The 14047-nt window shown below is 41.5% G+C and overlaps 1 protein-coding gene across 1 annotated transcript in view; it reads left to right on the top strand.

Moving 5' to 3' along the window:
* The first annotated feature begins 6516 nt into the window (after positions 1–6516).
* Positions 6517–14047, top strand: part of ZYG11A (zyg-11 family member A, cell cycle regulator) — a 56975-nt gene continuing 49444 nt past the window's right edge. The window contains exon 1 of the mRNA XM_065929006.1: positions 6517–6606. Coding sequence (XP_065785078.1) covers positions 6517–6606 — 90 coding nt within the window. The remainder of the gene's footprint in view (positions 6607–14047) is intronic.

The following is a 14047-nucleotide window of genomic DNA, read 5'->3' as shown; positions in this document are numbered from 1 at the left end:
AGATCATGAAGGATGATCTAAGCCATCCTAAGAAGTTTGGATTTTATTCTGAGGACAATGGGGAGACATGGAAGTGTTTTAAGCTGGGGAGAAATATCATCAGATTTGTGTTTAGGTAGAATATTCATTTTAGGTGGGTAAAAGATTGGTTGGGATGGGTCTGGTAATGGATCAGTTAGGAGCATAAAGTAAATCATCAGAAATTATTAAACTGAAGTGGAAAACTGGAGAGTAGGTAGGGGATGGACATAGAGGAGATTAGGGGAAGAAGGGCAGGAGGCACAGTTTATGACAAAAATTTGCTCCTCGCTAAGTAGCTTCAACCTTGCCTATGATTTTGGAGACAAACTTCCTTTTACAGCTACAATTGATTTTTTCCAGGTAGCCATTTCACATTTTTTTTTTTTTGAACAAATATTACTGGCTACCTTCTATAAGTTAGGCACTCTTGTTTTTAGTCACTAAGTTGTCTGACCCTTTTGCTATCCCATGGACTGTAGCCCACCAGGCTCCTCTGTCCAAGGGATTTCCCAGGCAAGAACACTAGTTCAGTTCAGTTGAGTTCAGTTGCTCAGCTGTGTCTGACTTTGCAACCCGATGGACCGCAGCACGCCAGGCTTCCCTGTCCATCACCAACTCCTGGAGCTTGCTCAAACTCATGTTCCATTGAGTAGGTGATGCCATCCAACCATCTCATCCTGTCGTCCCCTTCTCCTGCCCTCAATCTTTCCCAGTATCAGGGTTCCTTCCAATGAGTCAGTTCTTCGCATCAGGTGGCCAAAGTATTGGAGTTTCAACTTCAGCATCAATCCTTCCAATGAATATTCAGGACTGATTGCCTTTAGGATGGACTGGTTGGATTTCCCTGCAGTCCAAGGGACTCTCAAGAGTCTTCTCCAACATCACAGTTCAAAAGCATCAACTCTTCGGCTCTCAGCTTTGTTTATAGTTCAACTCTCACATCCATACATGACTACTGGAAAAACCATAGCTTTGACTAGATGGATCTTTGCTGGCAAAGTAATGTCTCTGCTTTTTAATATACTGTCTAGGTTTGTCATAGCTTTTCTTCCAAGGAGGAAGTGTCCTTTAATTTCATGGCTGCAGTCAAAATCTGCAGTGATTTTGGATCCCCCCAAAATAGACTGGGTTGCTATTTTCTTCTCCAGGGGATCTTCCTGACCCAGGGATCAAACTTGCATCTCCTGCATCACAGGCGAATTCTTTACCACTGAGCCACCAGGGAAGTCCCTTGGCACTATTTTACACCTGGGTGTAACAAAGTCTTTTCCCTCATGTCAGTTCAGTTCAGTTGCTCAGTCATGTGCAATTCATTGCGACCCCATGCACTGCAGCATGCCAGGCTTCCCTATCCATCACCAACTCTTGGAACTTGCTCAAACTCATGTCCATTGAGTCGGTGATGCCACCCAACCATCTCATCCTCTGTCGTTCCCTTCTTCTCCTGCCTTCAGTCTTTCCAGAATCAGGGGCTTTTCCAATGAATCAGTTCTTCACATCAGGTGGCCAAAGTACTGGCGCTTCAGATTCAGCATCAGTTCTTCCAATGAATACTCAGGACTGATTTCCTTCAGGATTGTCTGGTTTGATCTCCTTGTAGTCCAAGGGCCTCTCAAGATTCTTCTCCAACACCATAGTTCAAAAGCATCAACTCTTTGGTGCTCAGCTTTCTTTATCATCCAACTCTCACATCCATACATGACCACTGGAAAAACCATAGCTTTGGCTAGATGAACCTTTGCTGGCAAAGTGATGTCTCTTCTTTTTAATATGCTGTCTAAGTTGATCACAGCTTTTCTCCCAAGAAGCAAGCATCTTTTAATTTTATGGCTGCAGTCACCATCTGCACTGATTTTGGAGCCCAAGAATATAAAGTCTATCACTGTTTCCATTTTTTCCCCATCTATTTGCCATGAAGTGATGGAACTCAATGCCATGATCTAATTTTTTTGAATTTTGAGTTTTAAGGCAGCTTTTTCATTCTCCTCTTTCACTGTCATCAAGAGGCTCTTTAGTTCTTCTTCACTTCTGCCATAAGTGTGGTGTCACCTGCATATCTGAGGTTATTGATATTTCTCCCAGCAATCTTGATTCCAGCTTGTGCTTCATCCAATCCAATGTTTCACATGATGTACTCTGCATAAAAGTTAAATAAGCCTTACTTATAAGGCAACATTTGAGCAAAAATTTAAAGGAAGTAAGAGAGATATCCATGAATATAACAAGCAGTCCAGTGGTGCTGGAGTAGAATAAATAAAGGAGAGAGTGGCAGAAGATGAAGTAAGAGAAGGGCATGAAAAGAACAGATTATGTAGAACCTTGGAGAACACCATCCTTATAAATCTTTATATTCTGCCTGAGATGGGAAGCTATTGGAGGATTTGGGGTAGATGATGTTTAAAGTAATCACTCTAGTTGCTGTTGAGAACAGATTTTAATGGAACAAGCCCGAAAACTGGGAAACCAGACAGGAGGATATTGTAAGAATCCAAGTTGGTTCTGACAGGGGCTTGGACCAGGGTAGCAGGTGGAAGAGATAAGACAAAGCCTTTGGATATATTTTGAAGAGAGAGTTGATAGGATTTCCTAACAGATAGGATATTGGATATAAGAATAAGAGAGGAGCTAAAAATTATTTCCAAGGTTTTGTCACAAACAGCAGAAAGGAAGGAGTTGCCATATATTAAAACAGGAAAGACTGGAAGGAAAAGCAGATTAGGGTAAGGACAACAGGAGTTTACTCTTGGACACATTAGGCTATTTTGATAACCAGGTGTATATGTTGAATAGACCACTGAGTGTATCACTCAAGTTCAAAAGCAAGGTACAGTCTAGACATAAAACATGGGTATATCAGCATGTAAATTTCTTTTAAAGTTATGAAACTAGACAAAATTACCACAAGGAGGAGAGATTGGATAGGGTATATGTATACAAATACAGAGTCTTGGGGGTACACAGAGATTTAGAACTATGGGTGATGAGAAATCAAAAGGATGAGAAGGAGCAAAAATGAGGTAGGAGGACAAGAGAAAGAAGAAAGAGGAAGGCATGGGAGAGGAGGAAGAGGAGAAGATGCATCCTGGAAGCCAAATGGAGAAAGTATTTTTAGGGAAGAAATGATCACCTGGGTCAAATGCTGCAGAATAATAAAGACGAGAGAAGAATGACAACTGAATTCAGTAACGGGGACGTTGAGAAGAATGGTTAGTGGAGTGGCAGGGGAGAAAGAAAATGGTAAGAAAAATATTGGAGACAGCATGTAAAGACCACATTTTGGATAAGTTTTGCACAAAAGGGTGAAGAGATATGAGGACAAGACCTGAAAAAGCATTAAGTACTAGAAATTAGGTCAAAAGAAGTGTTTTTTTTTTTTTTTTTTTTAATTATGGGGAAAGTATCAGCTGGTGGCAATGATCCAAGAAAGGGGAAAAAATAATCCAAGAGAAAGAAAGGATGCTGCTGGATGATGTCTTTGAATAAGCAAGAGATGAGACCTGTTGCAGAAGACCAGAACTAGCCAAATTGCCAATATCCACTGGATCATAGAAAAAGCAAGAGAATTCCAGAAAAACATCTGCTTCTGCTTCATTGACTACGTTAAAGCCTTTGACTGTGTGGATCACAACAAACTGGGGAAAATTCTTAAAGAGATCAGAATACCAGACCACCTTACCGTCTCCTGAGAAACCTGTATGCAGGCCAAGAAGCAACAGTTAGAACTGGACATGGAATAACAGACTGGTTCCAAATTGGGAAAGGTGTACATCAAAGCTATATATTGTCACCTTGCTTATTTAACTTACATGCAGAGTACATCATGTGAAATGCTGGGCTTGATGAAGCACAAGCTGGAATCAAGATTGCCAGGAGAAATATCAATAATCTCAAGATATGCAGATGATACCATCCTTATGGCAGAAAGCAAAGAGGAATTAGCCTCTTGATAAAGGTGAAAGAAGAAAGTGAAAAAGCTGGCTTAAAACTCAGCTTCAAAATCTAAGATCATGGCATAACTGGTTCCATCACTTCATGACAAATAGATGGGGAAACAATGGAAACAGTGGGCTTTATTTTCTTGGGCTCCAAAATCACTGTGAACTGTGACTGCAGCCATGAAACTAAAAGATGCTTACTCCTTGGAAGAGAAACTATGACCAACTTAGACAGCATAGTAAAAAGAAAAGACATCACTTTGCCAGCAAAGGTTCATCTAGTCAAAGCTATGGTTTTTCCAGTAGTCATGTATGGATGTGAGAGTTGGATGATAAAGAAAGCTGAGCACCAAAGAATTGATGCTTTTGAACTGCGGTGTTGGAGAAGACTCGAGAGGCCCTTGGACTGCAAGGAGACCAAATCAGTCAATCCTGAAGGAAGTCAGTCCTCAGTATTAATTGGAAGGACTGCTGCCGAAGCTCCAATACTTTGGCCACCTGATGTGAAGAACTGATTCATTGGAAAAGACCCTGAGGCTGGGAAAGATTGAAGGCAGGAGGAGAAGTGGATGACTGAGGATGAGATGGTTTGATGGCATCACCAACTCAATGGAAATGAGTTTGAGCAAACTCTGGGAGATGGTGAAGGACAGGGGAGCCTGGCATACTGTAGCCTATGGGGTTGCAAAGTGTCAGACATGACTGAGCAACTGCACAACAACAAGAAAGAGTATGAAGAGTTCATGGTAATAGGATAGAAAGTCTATAGTAGTAGATGGGTAGATATGATGGTTGGAGCTTAGAATTTTTTTTTTTTAAATATATGGCTGCTCCAGGTCTTAGTTGCTGCACGTGGGATCCAGTTCCCTGATCAGGGATCAAACCTTGGCCCCTTGCATTTCGAATGTGGAGTTTTAACCACTGGACCACTACAGAAGTCCCTAGAATGTTCTTTTTGTTTCTTTTTTTTTCAGTGAAAGAGGAAACTGACAGTATGATGAGGGGAAGAAGTGTTCAAGATTTGAGGACAGAAGTTATAAAGTAGTCTTAAAAAATACCCTACTATAAAATTAAATAAAGAAGTACACCCGAAACGAATACAACATTGTAAATCAACTATACTTCAATATGAGGCTTCCCAGGTGGCACAATGGTAAAGAATTTGCCTGCCAATGCAGAAGACACTGGGTCAGGAAGATCCCCTGGAGAAGCGAAGGGCAACCCACTCCAGTATTCTTGCCTGGAGAATTCAAAGGACCGAGGAGCCTGGCAGGCTACAGTCCATGGGGTCAACAAAGAGTTGGACATGCCTGAGCGACTGAACAACAACAATCAAGGACTTGTTCTCTGTCAAGCATTTTCATGTGTTTTACATATTTTTTTTTTCTTTTTTAATACGCAGTTTGTGGGATCTCACTTCCCCAACCAGGGACTGAACCTGGGACAAGGTCGTGAAAGCATGGAATCATAACTATTAGACCACCAGGGAGCTCGCTACATACACTATCTTATTATAAGTCATTCTCATCCCATTTTACTGATGAGGAAGTTGAGCTTTAGAGAAATTAAGAATCTTGTTCAAGAGCAGGCATTCCAATGCAGTATTCAAATTCAAGGCTCCCTACTCTTAACAACTATCCTTTTCCAAAACATACCTTCTGTTAATTTTTCTAGTGTACAAACTTATTGCTTTCTTTCAGGGTTTCTTGGAGCAGATTATAAGGGTCTTCTTAATACTTTTTAGGTCATAAGAAACAAGAGAATTGCTATTGCCAGTTATAAGAGAAAAGTCTTTTAAAAATATATTTTAAAATGTATGCAATCAACCCTCAATATCCATGGGTTCTCTATCCCCGGATTCAACGTCTATGGAACAAGTTCAGAAAAAAAATTTTCATGAGGTTTCAAAAAGCAAAATCTGAATTTGCTAGTACCAGCAAATTATATGTAAATACATAGAATTTACATATTAGTTATACTAGTATGAGCAATCTACAGGTCGTTTAAAGTATAGAGAAGGAAGTGTGTAAGTTATACCCCAATACTACTCCTTTTTATAAGGTTCGTCAGTTTTTTGGGGTTTGGTTATGATGGACCCTGAAATCAATGCCTCTGGGGACACAGAGGAACCACCATATTCTGTTTCCCAACTCCACAGAGCTGGTCCGTGGGCGTGCCTCTGACGGGCAAAGGGAACGTGCTATTGAATCCTAGGGCGTAGGTTTTGTGGGAGACTTGGTCATAGACGTGTGGGTAGGCGTTGAGTGAGTGGTTGGTCTCTACGGCGGCGTGAAGGAGTTGGAAGGAGAACGGTTGGGTCCTCACCGGGTCGAGAGGTGGGTGGCCCGGGTGGGGGTGGTGAGGCCCGTCCTGGGGGCGGGGTCTACGGTGGGCGAGTGCGCGTCGCCGCGCCCGGCATTTCAAACCTCGCGGCTAGACCGCTGAGAGTCGGCTCCCCGAGCCGGTCGTTCAGCTGCTTCGCGGCGCGGGTCGAATCCACCTCTCGCGGGATCCAGGCCCAGCTCGACGGCAACTCTCTCCTCGACGCCTCGCCGTCGCCATGGTTCACTTCCTGCACCCGGGCCGTTCGCCCCGGACCATCGTCCCCCCGGACCCTCGGAAGGATATACTAGGCTGCCTCGTGGTGCAGGTGAGCTCCGAGGAGGGCAAGGGACGGGGGCAGGAAATGGAACGCGAACCTCGGCTGGACGTCCGGCCCCGGGACAGCACGGCAAGTCGTCGGGGACCGTGCGGAGACATTTTTGGCTCGTTTGACCGACGCGGGGGGTAAAGTCTGAAGAGGCTGAGTGCTTGTTAGGCTTCAGTCTTCAGATGCTGGGAAGTGCTTGTCGGAGAGGAGTTTTCCGCCCGGGGCGTCCCAGCCTCCGGGCCGAGCGTGCCGACCCTGCGCGGCGGAGGCGTGGCGGGGTGTGTCCCGCCTCACGTTTGACCTTGGGCGCGTCCTCTCCTCTGGGCCCCTTGGTTCTCCTGTGCTAGTGAGTGCGTGCGTGCTAACTCGCTTCAGTCGTTTCCGACTCTTTGCGACCCTATGGACTGTAGCCCACCAGACTTCTCTGTCCATGGGATTCTCCAGTAAGAATACTGGAGTGGACTACTCCTCCAGGGCTATCTTCCCTACCCAGGGATCGAACGCGTGTCTCCTGTCTCCTGCATTGGTAGGCGGATTGAGTAGCGCCACCTGGGAAGACTATGTGCAAGCGCGGGCGACAGCTATTTTGCAAGGTGGTGTTAAGTTTAGACGTGCCTTTATGCTTGGCCTGTGGCGTTTATTGTCATCCTGCGCCCAAATGCCTTAAACTTCGGCTGTTCCCAAACGTATGTTGAGGACTTGTTGCTACCTAGAGTATGCGACCTTTCGGTCCTAGGATCGTTAACAGAAAGAGCCCGCCTGGAAGAACTGGAACCCCAAAGAGTGAAATTCCTACAGTTTCATGTGTTCGTTTCGGGCCCGCTCCCCGTTTCCCTCGGCATGCCTTTCAAACGAAACTGAGCAACATGCAAACTGAAAGAGTGTGTATTTGGAGCCTACTGTGTGTCAGTTGTCGTGTTTCTAAAATCTCTCGGATTTTTTTGTAGGTATTGATGGTCTCTGTTTTACTAGTGTGTAGGAAAATTGAGAACCCTTGACTTGCTCAAGATCTTGAACCTGACATAATTTCTGATGTGACTCCGTATTCTACAAAACCCCAAGGGCCACCCTTCTTAGAACTCAAAATCTAGTGAACGCTCAACCCACACTTAGTGTGGAGGAAAGGAAATATTCTCATTGGGTTTGCACTTTACACACTAACGCCTTGTTGGCCTTTGTATCCTGCAGAGATCTAACCTGTAATCCTGTAGACCCTTTTGGGCTCACTTTTATTTTTATTATTTTTATTTTTTTTAGTTCTACCACTTTATTGCTACCAACCCATTTCCCTCCACCCTCGTGCACACATGCTCAGTCATGTAATCCCATGGACTTCAGCGCGCCAGACTCCTCTGTCCATGGACTTTTCCAGGCAAGAATACTGGAGTGGGTTGCCATTTCCTTCTCCTGGGCTCACTTTTAAAAGCTTCTTAAATAATGCCTAAATTTGTTTGTTATTGTTCAGTTGCTAAGTTCTGTCTGGCTCTTTAGCGATCCCAAGGACAGCAACACTGCTACTCTTCCCTGTCCTTCACTATCTCCTGGAGTTTGCTCAAATTCACGTCTTTTGAGTTGGTGATACATCATCTCATCCTCTGCCTCTCCCTTCTCCTTTTGCTTTTGATCTTTCCAGGCATTGGGCTTCCCTGGTAGCTCAGTTGGTCAAGAATCCGCCTGCAATGCAGGAGATTCCTCGGTAGGGAAGATTGCGCTGGAGAAGGGATAGGCTACCCACTTCAGTATTCTTGGGCTTGCCTTGTGGCTCAGCCGGTAAAGAATCTGCCTGCAATGCAGGAGACCTGGGTTCTGTCCCTTGTTGAGATCCCCTGGGGAAGGGCAAGGCTACTCTTTCCAGTATTCTGGCCTGGAGAATTCCATGGACTGTACAGTCCATGAGGTCGCAGAGTTAGACAGGACTGAATGACTTCCTTCACTTACCCAGCATAAGGGTCTTTTCCAGTGAGTCAGCTTTTTGCCTCAGGTGGCCAAAATATTGGAGTTTCAGCTTCAGCATCAGTCCTTCCAGTGAATATTTAGGGTTGATGTCCTTTAGGATTGACTGGTTTGATCTTGCTGTCCAAGCGACTCTGAAGAGTATTCTCTAGCACCACAATTTGAAAGCATCAATTCTTCGGTGCTCAGCCTTCTTTATGGTCCAACTCTTACATTTACATGACTACTGGAAAAACCATAGCTATTTGGACCTTTGTAGGCAAAGTGATGGCTCTGTTTTTTGATACTTAGTTTTTTGAATGTATACTGTTGGGGTATGAGGTTGAAAGAGGAGAGTGAAAAAGCTGGCGTAAAATTCCGCATTTAAAAAACTAAGATCATGGCATCTGGTCCCATCACTTCAAGGCAAACAGGAGGAGAAAAAGTGGAAGATGAGATGGTTGGATGTCATCACTGACTCGATGGACTCGATGGAGTTTGAGCAAGCTCTGGGAGTTGGTGATGGATAGGGAAGCCTGGTGTGCTGCAGTGCATGGGGTCGCAAAGAGGCTGAGCAACTGAACTGAAGTTTCACCCTTATCAAGAGGCTGTTTAGTTCCTCTTCACTTTCTGCCATTACAGTGGTATCGTCTGCATATCTGAGGTGATTGTTGTTAGTCCAGCAATCTTGATTCCAGCTTGTGATTCATCCAGCCTGACATTTGTTTGTAGCTAATGGAAAAGCTGAGTTAACATATGTCCTTGCACAGCATGTCAAGTACATTTTTTTGCTGCTACTGATGTAATTGAAAAGCAAGGTTTTCTTTAGAAAAGTGATCAGACAATTCATTTCTGTGTGGTTCCACGCTGTACTGTGTACATTTGTCGTTTGGTTAAGATTTTATTTTTAATTAATTAAAAAAATTGTACAATTCATGAATACTTTTCCTTTAGATTTCTCTATGTTGTTTTAAATTTTATTTAGCAATGTTTTGTAGTTTTTAGTGTAAATGTCTGTTACATATTTTGTTAAATTTATCCCTGTTTTTGTTAGTACTGTAAATATTTTTTAAAAGTTTGTTGTTTGGGGGGTGTATTGATCTTGTATCTCATGACTTTGCTAAAGCTACTTTAAAAAAAATAGAAAAAAATTTAATCAAAAGTTGGTTCTTTGCAAAGATCAATGAAATTGATAGATCTTTAGCCAGGATAACCAAAGGCATACTGAAATAACCAATGTCAGAATGAAGGAGCTATTATCACTACTGATGTAAAGCCACATATATTCTCTCATTATTTTTTTTTTTTTTTCTTAAGATTTTCTTTATAATCTGTTATCTGCAAATAAAGACAGCTTTACTTATTCCCTTTCAATCTGTTCTTCATATTTCCTTTCCTAAAAAATGCAGTATCTAGGACCTTGTGTAGAATGTAGGAGAGAAGTGGTGAGATGGGACATCTTTATATTGTTCTAGCTCTTTTGGTTTTCCCATAGATGCTTTTTATCAAATTAAGGAAGTTTTCTATTCTTAGTTTGCTGATTTTTTTTGTTTTTGTTTTTTTCAATCATGATAATCATGAATGTGTTTTGAAATTGGTTGAAATACTTTCTCAGTGTATATTAAGGATGTATGTTTTTGTTCTTTATTGTGTTGATGTGGTAGGTTTTATTGATTGTGAATTTAACTTTACATTGTTGGACCTTAGTTCCTGGACCAGGAATTGAACTCTCACGTTTGACAGTGAAAGCTCAGAGTCCTAACCACTGGACTGCCAGGGAATTCCCTCCATTGTTTTTTTTTTTCCCAATTGATTATTTTTAAAGTTTCGTTCTATCTTTTCAGTTGACTTACTAGTTCTTTTCTTCTCTGAATGGTCACACAAAGATAACAGTTGGGGTCTCCGACCCCATTCTCTTCCGTTAAATCTCACATTAATGAAATTTGCAAAGATGTAAAACAGTGCTGCCATTGTCACTAAACTTTTAAAACTTCTTTTTGAAAATGTAGCTCTTAAATGTTCTTTGTTGGGAATTTCCTGGTAATCCAGGACTTGGTGCTTTCACTGCTGTGGGTGCAGGTTCAGTCCTTGGTCTGGGAACTAGGATCCCACAAGCCATGTGGTGTGACCAGAAAAAAAAAATGTTCTTTGTGTGAACATGTAATTGGTTTAACTTTTATTATTTCTGAATGAGTTAATATATATTTTAAAGATTTCTTAGTTTTAACTTATAATATAGTAAATGTTGATAGATGCAATCCAGTTTTTAAGAGTACTGTTGATCCTAAGACTAAAAAGTTGGAGAGTCACAGGTCTAGGTTTTAAAATGTACACGTTTGACTTATTGCACTACTTTTAAATATATCACTTCAGCTTACAACAGTATTCTTTCATTTTCTCCCCTCTTTCCTGTCCTTTGTACTATTGAAATAATACATTTTACTTTTCTAATTGCACAGTATATTGTTTTTACTTTTTCTTTGATCAGTTATTAAAGAAATTAGGAAATAAGAAAAATAGTTTTATATTTATCCACATGCTCCTGTTTCCAGTACTCGTCCCTTTTCTCTAGATCCCAGATATTCATTTTGTATAATGTTTCTTTACTTAAAGAACATTTTACCTTTCTTATAGTGTAGATCTGCTGATGATAGGTTCTTTCTACTTTGTATGAAAATATCTTTATTTTACCTTTATTTTTGAAAGATATTTTCAATGCTCATAGTTTTTCTTCCTATTGCACTTAAATTTTTTAGAAAATTTTATTTATTTAGCTGGATCTTTGTTGCTGCATGGGCTTTTCTTTAGTTGTGGTGAGCAGGGGTATTATCTATTTGCAGTGCAGGGCCTTCTCTTGTTGCTGAGCACAGGCTCTAGGGTGTGCGGGCCTCAGTAGTTTTGGCACGTAGCCTCAGTAGTTGTGGCTCCGGGGCTTTAGGGCACAAGGTCAGTAGTTGTGGCACGTAGGCTTAGTTGCTCTGAGGCATGTGGGATCTTCGTGAATCAGGGATAGAATCCATGTCTCTTGCACTGGCAGGTGGATTCTTTAACACTCAGTCACCAGGAAAGCCCCCTACAGCACTTTAAAAGTGTTATTTCATTGTCTTTTGGCTAGCATTGCTTCTGATGAAAAGTCAGTGGTCATATTTTTTCATTTTAAACTGTCCACAGTACCTCTAGCTCCCCCTGCCCCACCCCAGCTTAGGTTTTTCATTTTATCATAGGTTTTTAGCCATTTGTCATGTAGTGTCTTTTGTTTATTTCACTTTGGGTCCATTTTTGCTTTCGGGATCAGTTGGTTTATGTTTTGTATCTAATTTCAATATTTTTTGACTTTTTAAAAAAGTTGTTTATTGTTTTTTGTACCTGGTGAGTTAGCTATGTAATTCAATAACTATTAAACTGTAAAACAATCTCATAGGTTCCAAGTATAGGATGTTGTCCTTGTTGACCTTTTTTATTTTTAAGTTTATATATTTATTTTCTTGCTGCATGTGGGCTTTCTCTAGTCTCTGTTGAGATTCCATATTTATTCCCTCATTAAATTCATATTCTCCTGTATATCCGTGAATTATAATACCTATTTTAAAGTTCTTGTTTGCTAATTATGTTATTTCTGGACCTATTTCTTGCTCTTTTTTTGGCTGCATCATGCAGTTTGTAGGATCTTAGTTCCCCATCCAGGGATTAAACCCAAACCCTCTGTAGTGAAATTGTGGAGCCCTAATCACCAGACCTCCAGGGAGTTCCATGGGTCTATTTCTGGTGATTGATTTTATTTTCTCTCCTGCTTCTTACCGTTTCCTATATTTTATTGTAAGCTAAACATTATGGATCCTAGTGTGTTTAGATTTTTGTTGTCTTTTTGAGCCAGGCCTATATTTGAGGTTTTTAAAACAGATTTTTTTTTTGGTCTGTGTTCTGCAGCTCATGGGATCTTTGTTTCTGACCAGGGATGGAACCGAGGCCCTCAGCAGTGAATGGGCAGTGTCCTTACCACTGGACTGCCGGGGATTTTCTGGAGGTGTTTTTTTGGCTGAGCTGGGTGAAGATCTTTAGTTGCAACTTTGTAACTCTTAGTTGCAGCATGTGGGATCTAGTGCCCTGACAAGGGATCAAACCTTGGCTCCCTGCATTGGAGTCCCAGTTCGAAGTCTCAGTCACTGGACTACCAAGAAAGTCTCTCTGAGATTTTTAAAGTGCTATTGAAGGGACTTCCCTGGAGGTCCAGTGGTTAAGGAATGCAGGAGCACAGGTTTGATCCCTGGTCTGGGAATTAAGATCCTGCATGTGCAAGCCACATGGTGTGGCCAAAAATAATAACAAAACAAAAACAAAAAAATGCTGTTGTAAACTTTTAAAGTTTAATTTTCTAATTGTTGGTTGTATATAATATACAGCTTTTTGTTTTTGATTTTTTACCTTATACCCATTAAAACACGTTAATTAGAGTTTAGTAGTATTTTGTATTTTAGAAGCGATAAATCTAAACCCTCGGTTGAAATGGGTTGGAAACGGATTAAGAGTGGAAGTAGAGTAATTTGGAGTTTTTTAGTATTCTTGGAAAGATATGTTAGTGACTTGGGTTAGGAATGGATAGTGGAGTTAGAAAGAAAGGGATGAACTAGAAACTTATTTGGGAGATTTGATAGTCATACAGCAGGAAATAGATGACACAGTCAGAATAGGGCTAATTTAATGAGAGTTTTGGAGAAGGAAATGGCAACCCACTCCAGTGTTCTTGCCTGGAGAATCCCAGGGACGGTGGAGCCTGGTGGGCTGCTGTCTGTGGGGTCGCACAGAGTAGGACACGACTGAAGCGACTTAGCAGCAGCAGCAGCAATGAGAGTTTAATTAAGGGATTATTTCCAAAGATAAGGGAGAGGTATGGAAAACCACAATAATATACTACTTCATGTCTAGTGACAGTACTTCTTGCCACCCTTAGGCCCAGAGGACCTCTCAGAAGGAATGTCTTAGTTCATTTAAGCTGCTGTGACTAAAATTCTGTAGACTGGGTGATTCATAAAAAACATAAATTTATTTCTCACAGTTCTGGAAACTAGGAAGTTCAAGATCAAGGTGCTGGAAGATTTGGTGTCTGGTGAGAGCCCGCTTCCTGGTTCATGCACATCTTTTTGCTGTGTTCTCACATGGCAGAAGGGACAAGGGAACTATCTGAGGTCACTCTTGTATGGGCACTAATTTCATTCAGTGAAGGCTTCACCCTCATGACCTAATGACTTCCCAAGGTTCCTCCCTCCAAACATCAGATTAGAGGTTGGATTGCAGCATAAGAATTTTGGAAGAATGCAGACATTTAGTCAATAGCAAGAACAGAGGACTAATCTTAGAGGAGTGATTAGTGTGACATAGCCAGCCCAAGATACTTTAAATGAGAAAGAACAGGGGAAATTATCTGTGTTGAGTTATAACCCCCAAAACTTATATCCAAGTCTTAACCCTTAGAACCTGTGAATTTGACCTTTGGAGTCAGGATGTTTGCAAA

This window comes from Muntiacus reevesi, chromosome 1, assembly GCF_963930625.1.
Source record: "Muntiacus reevesi chromosome 1, mMunRee1.1, whole genome shotgun sequence".
NCBI classification, from domain to species: Eukaryota; Metazoa; Chordata; class Mammalia; order Artiodactyla; family Cervidae; genus Muntiacus; species Muntiacus reevesi.
This window is presented reverse-complemented; position numbering and strand designations above follow the sequence as displayed.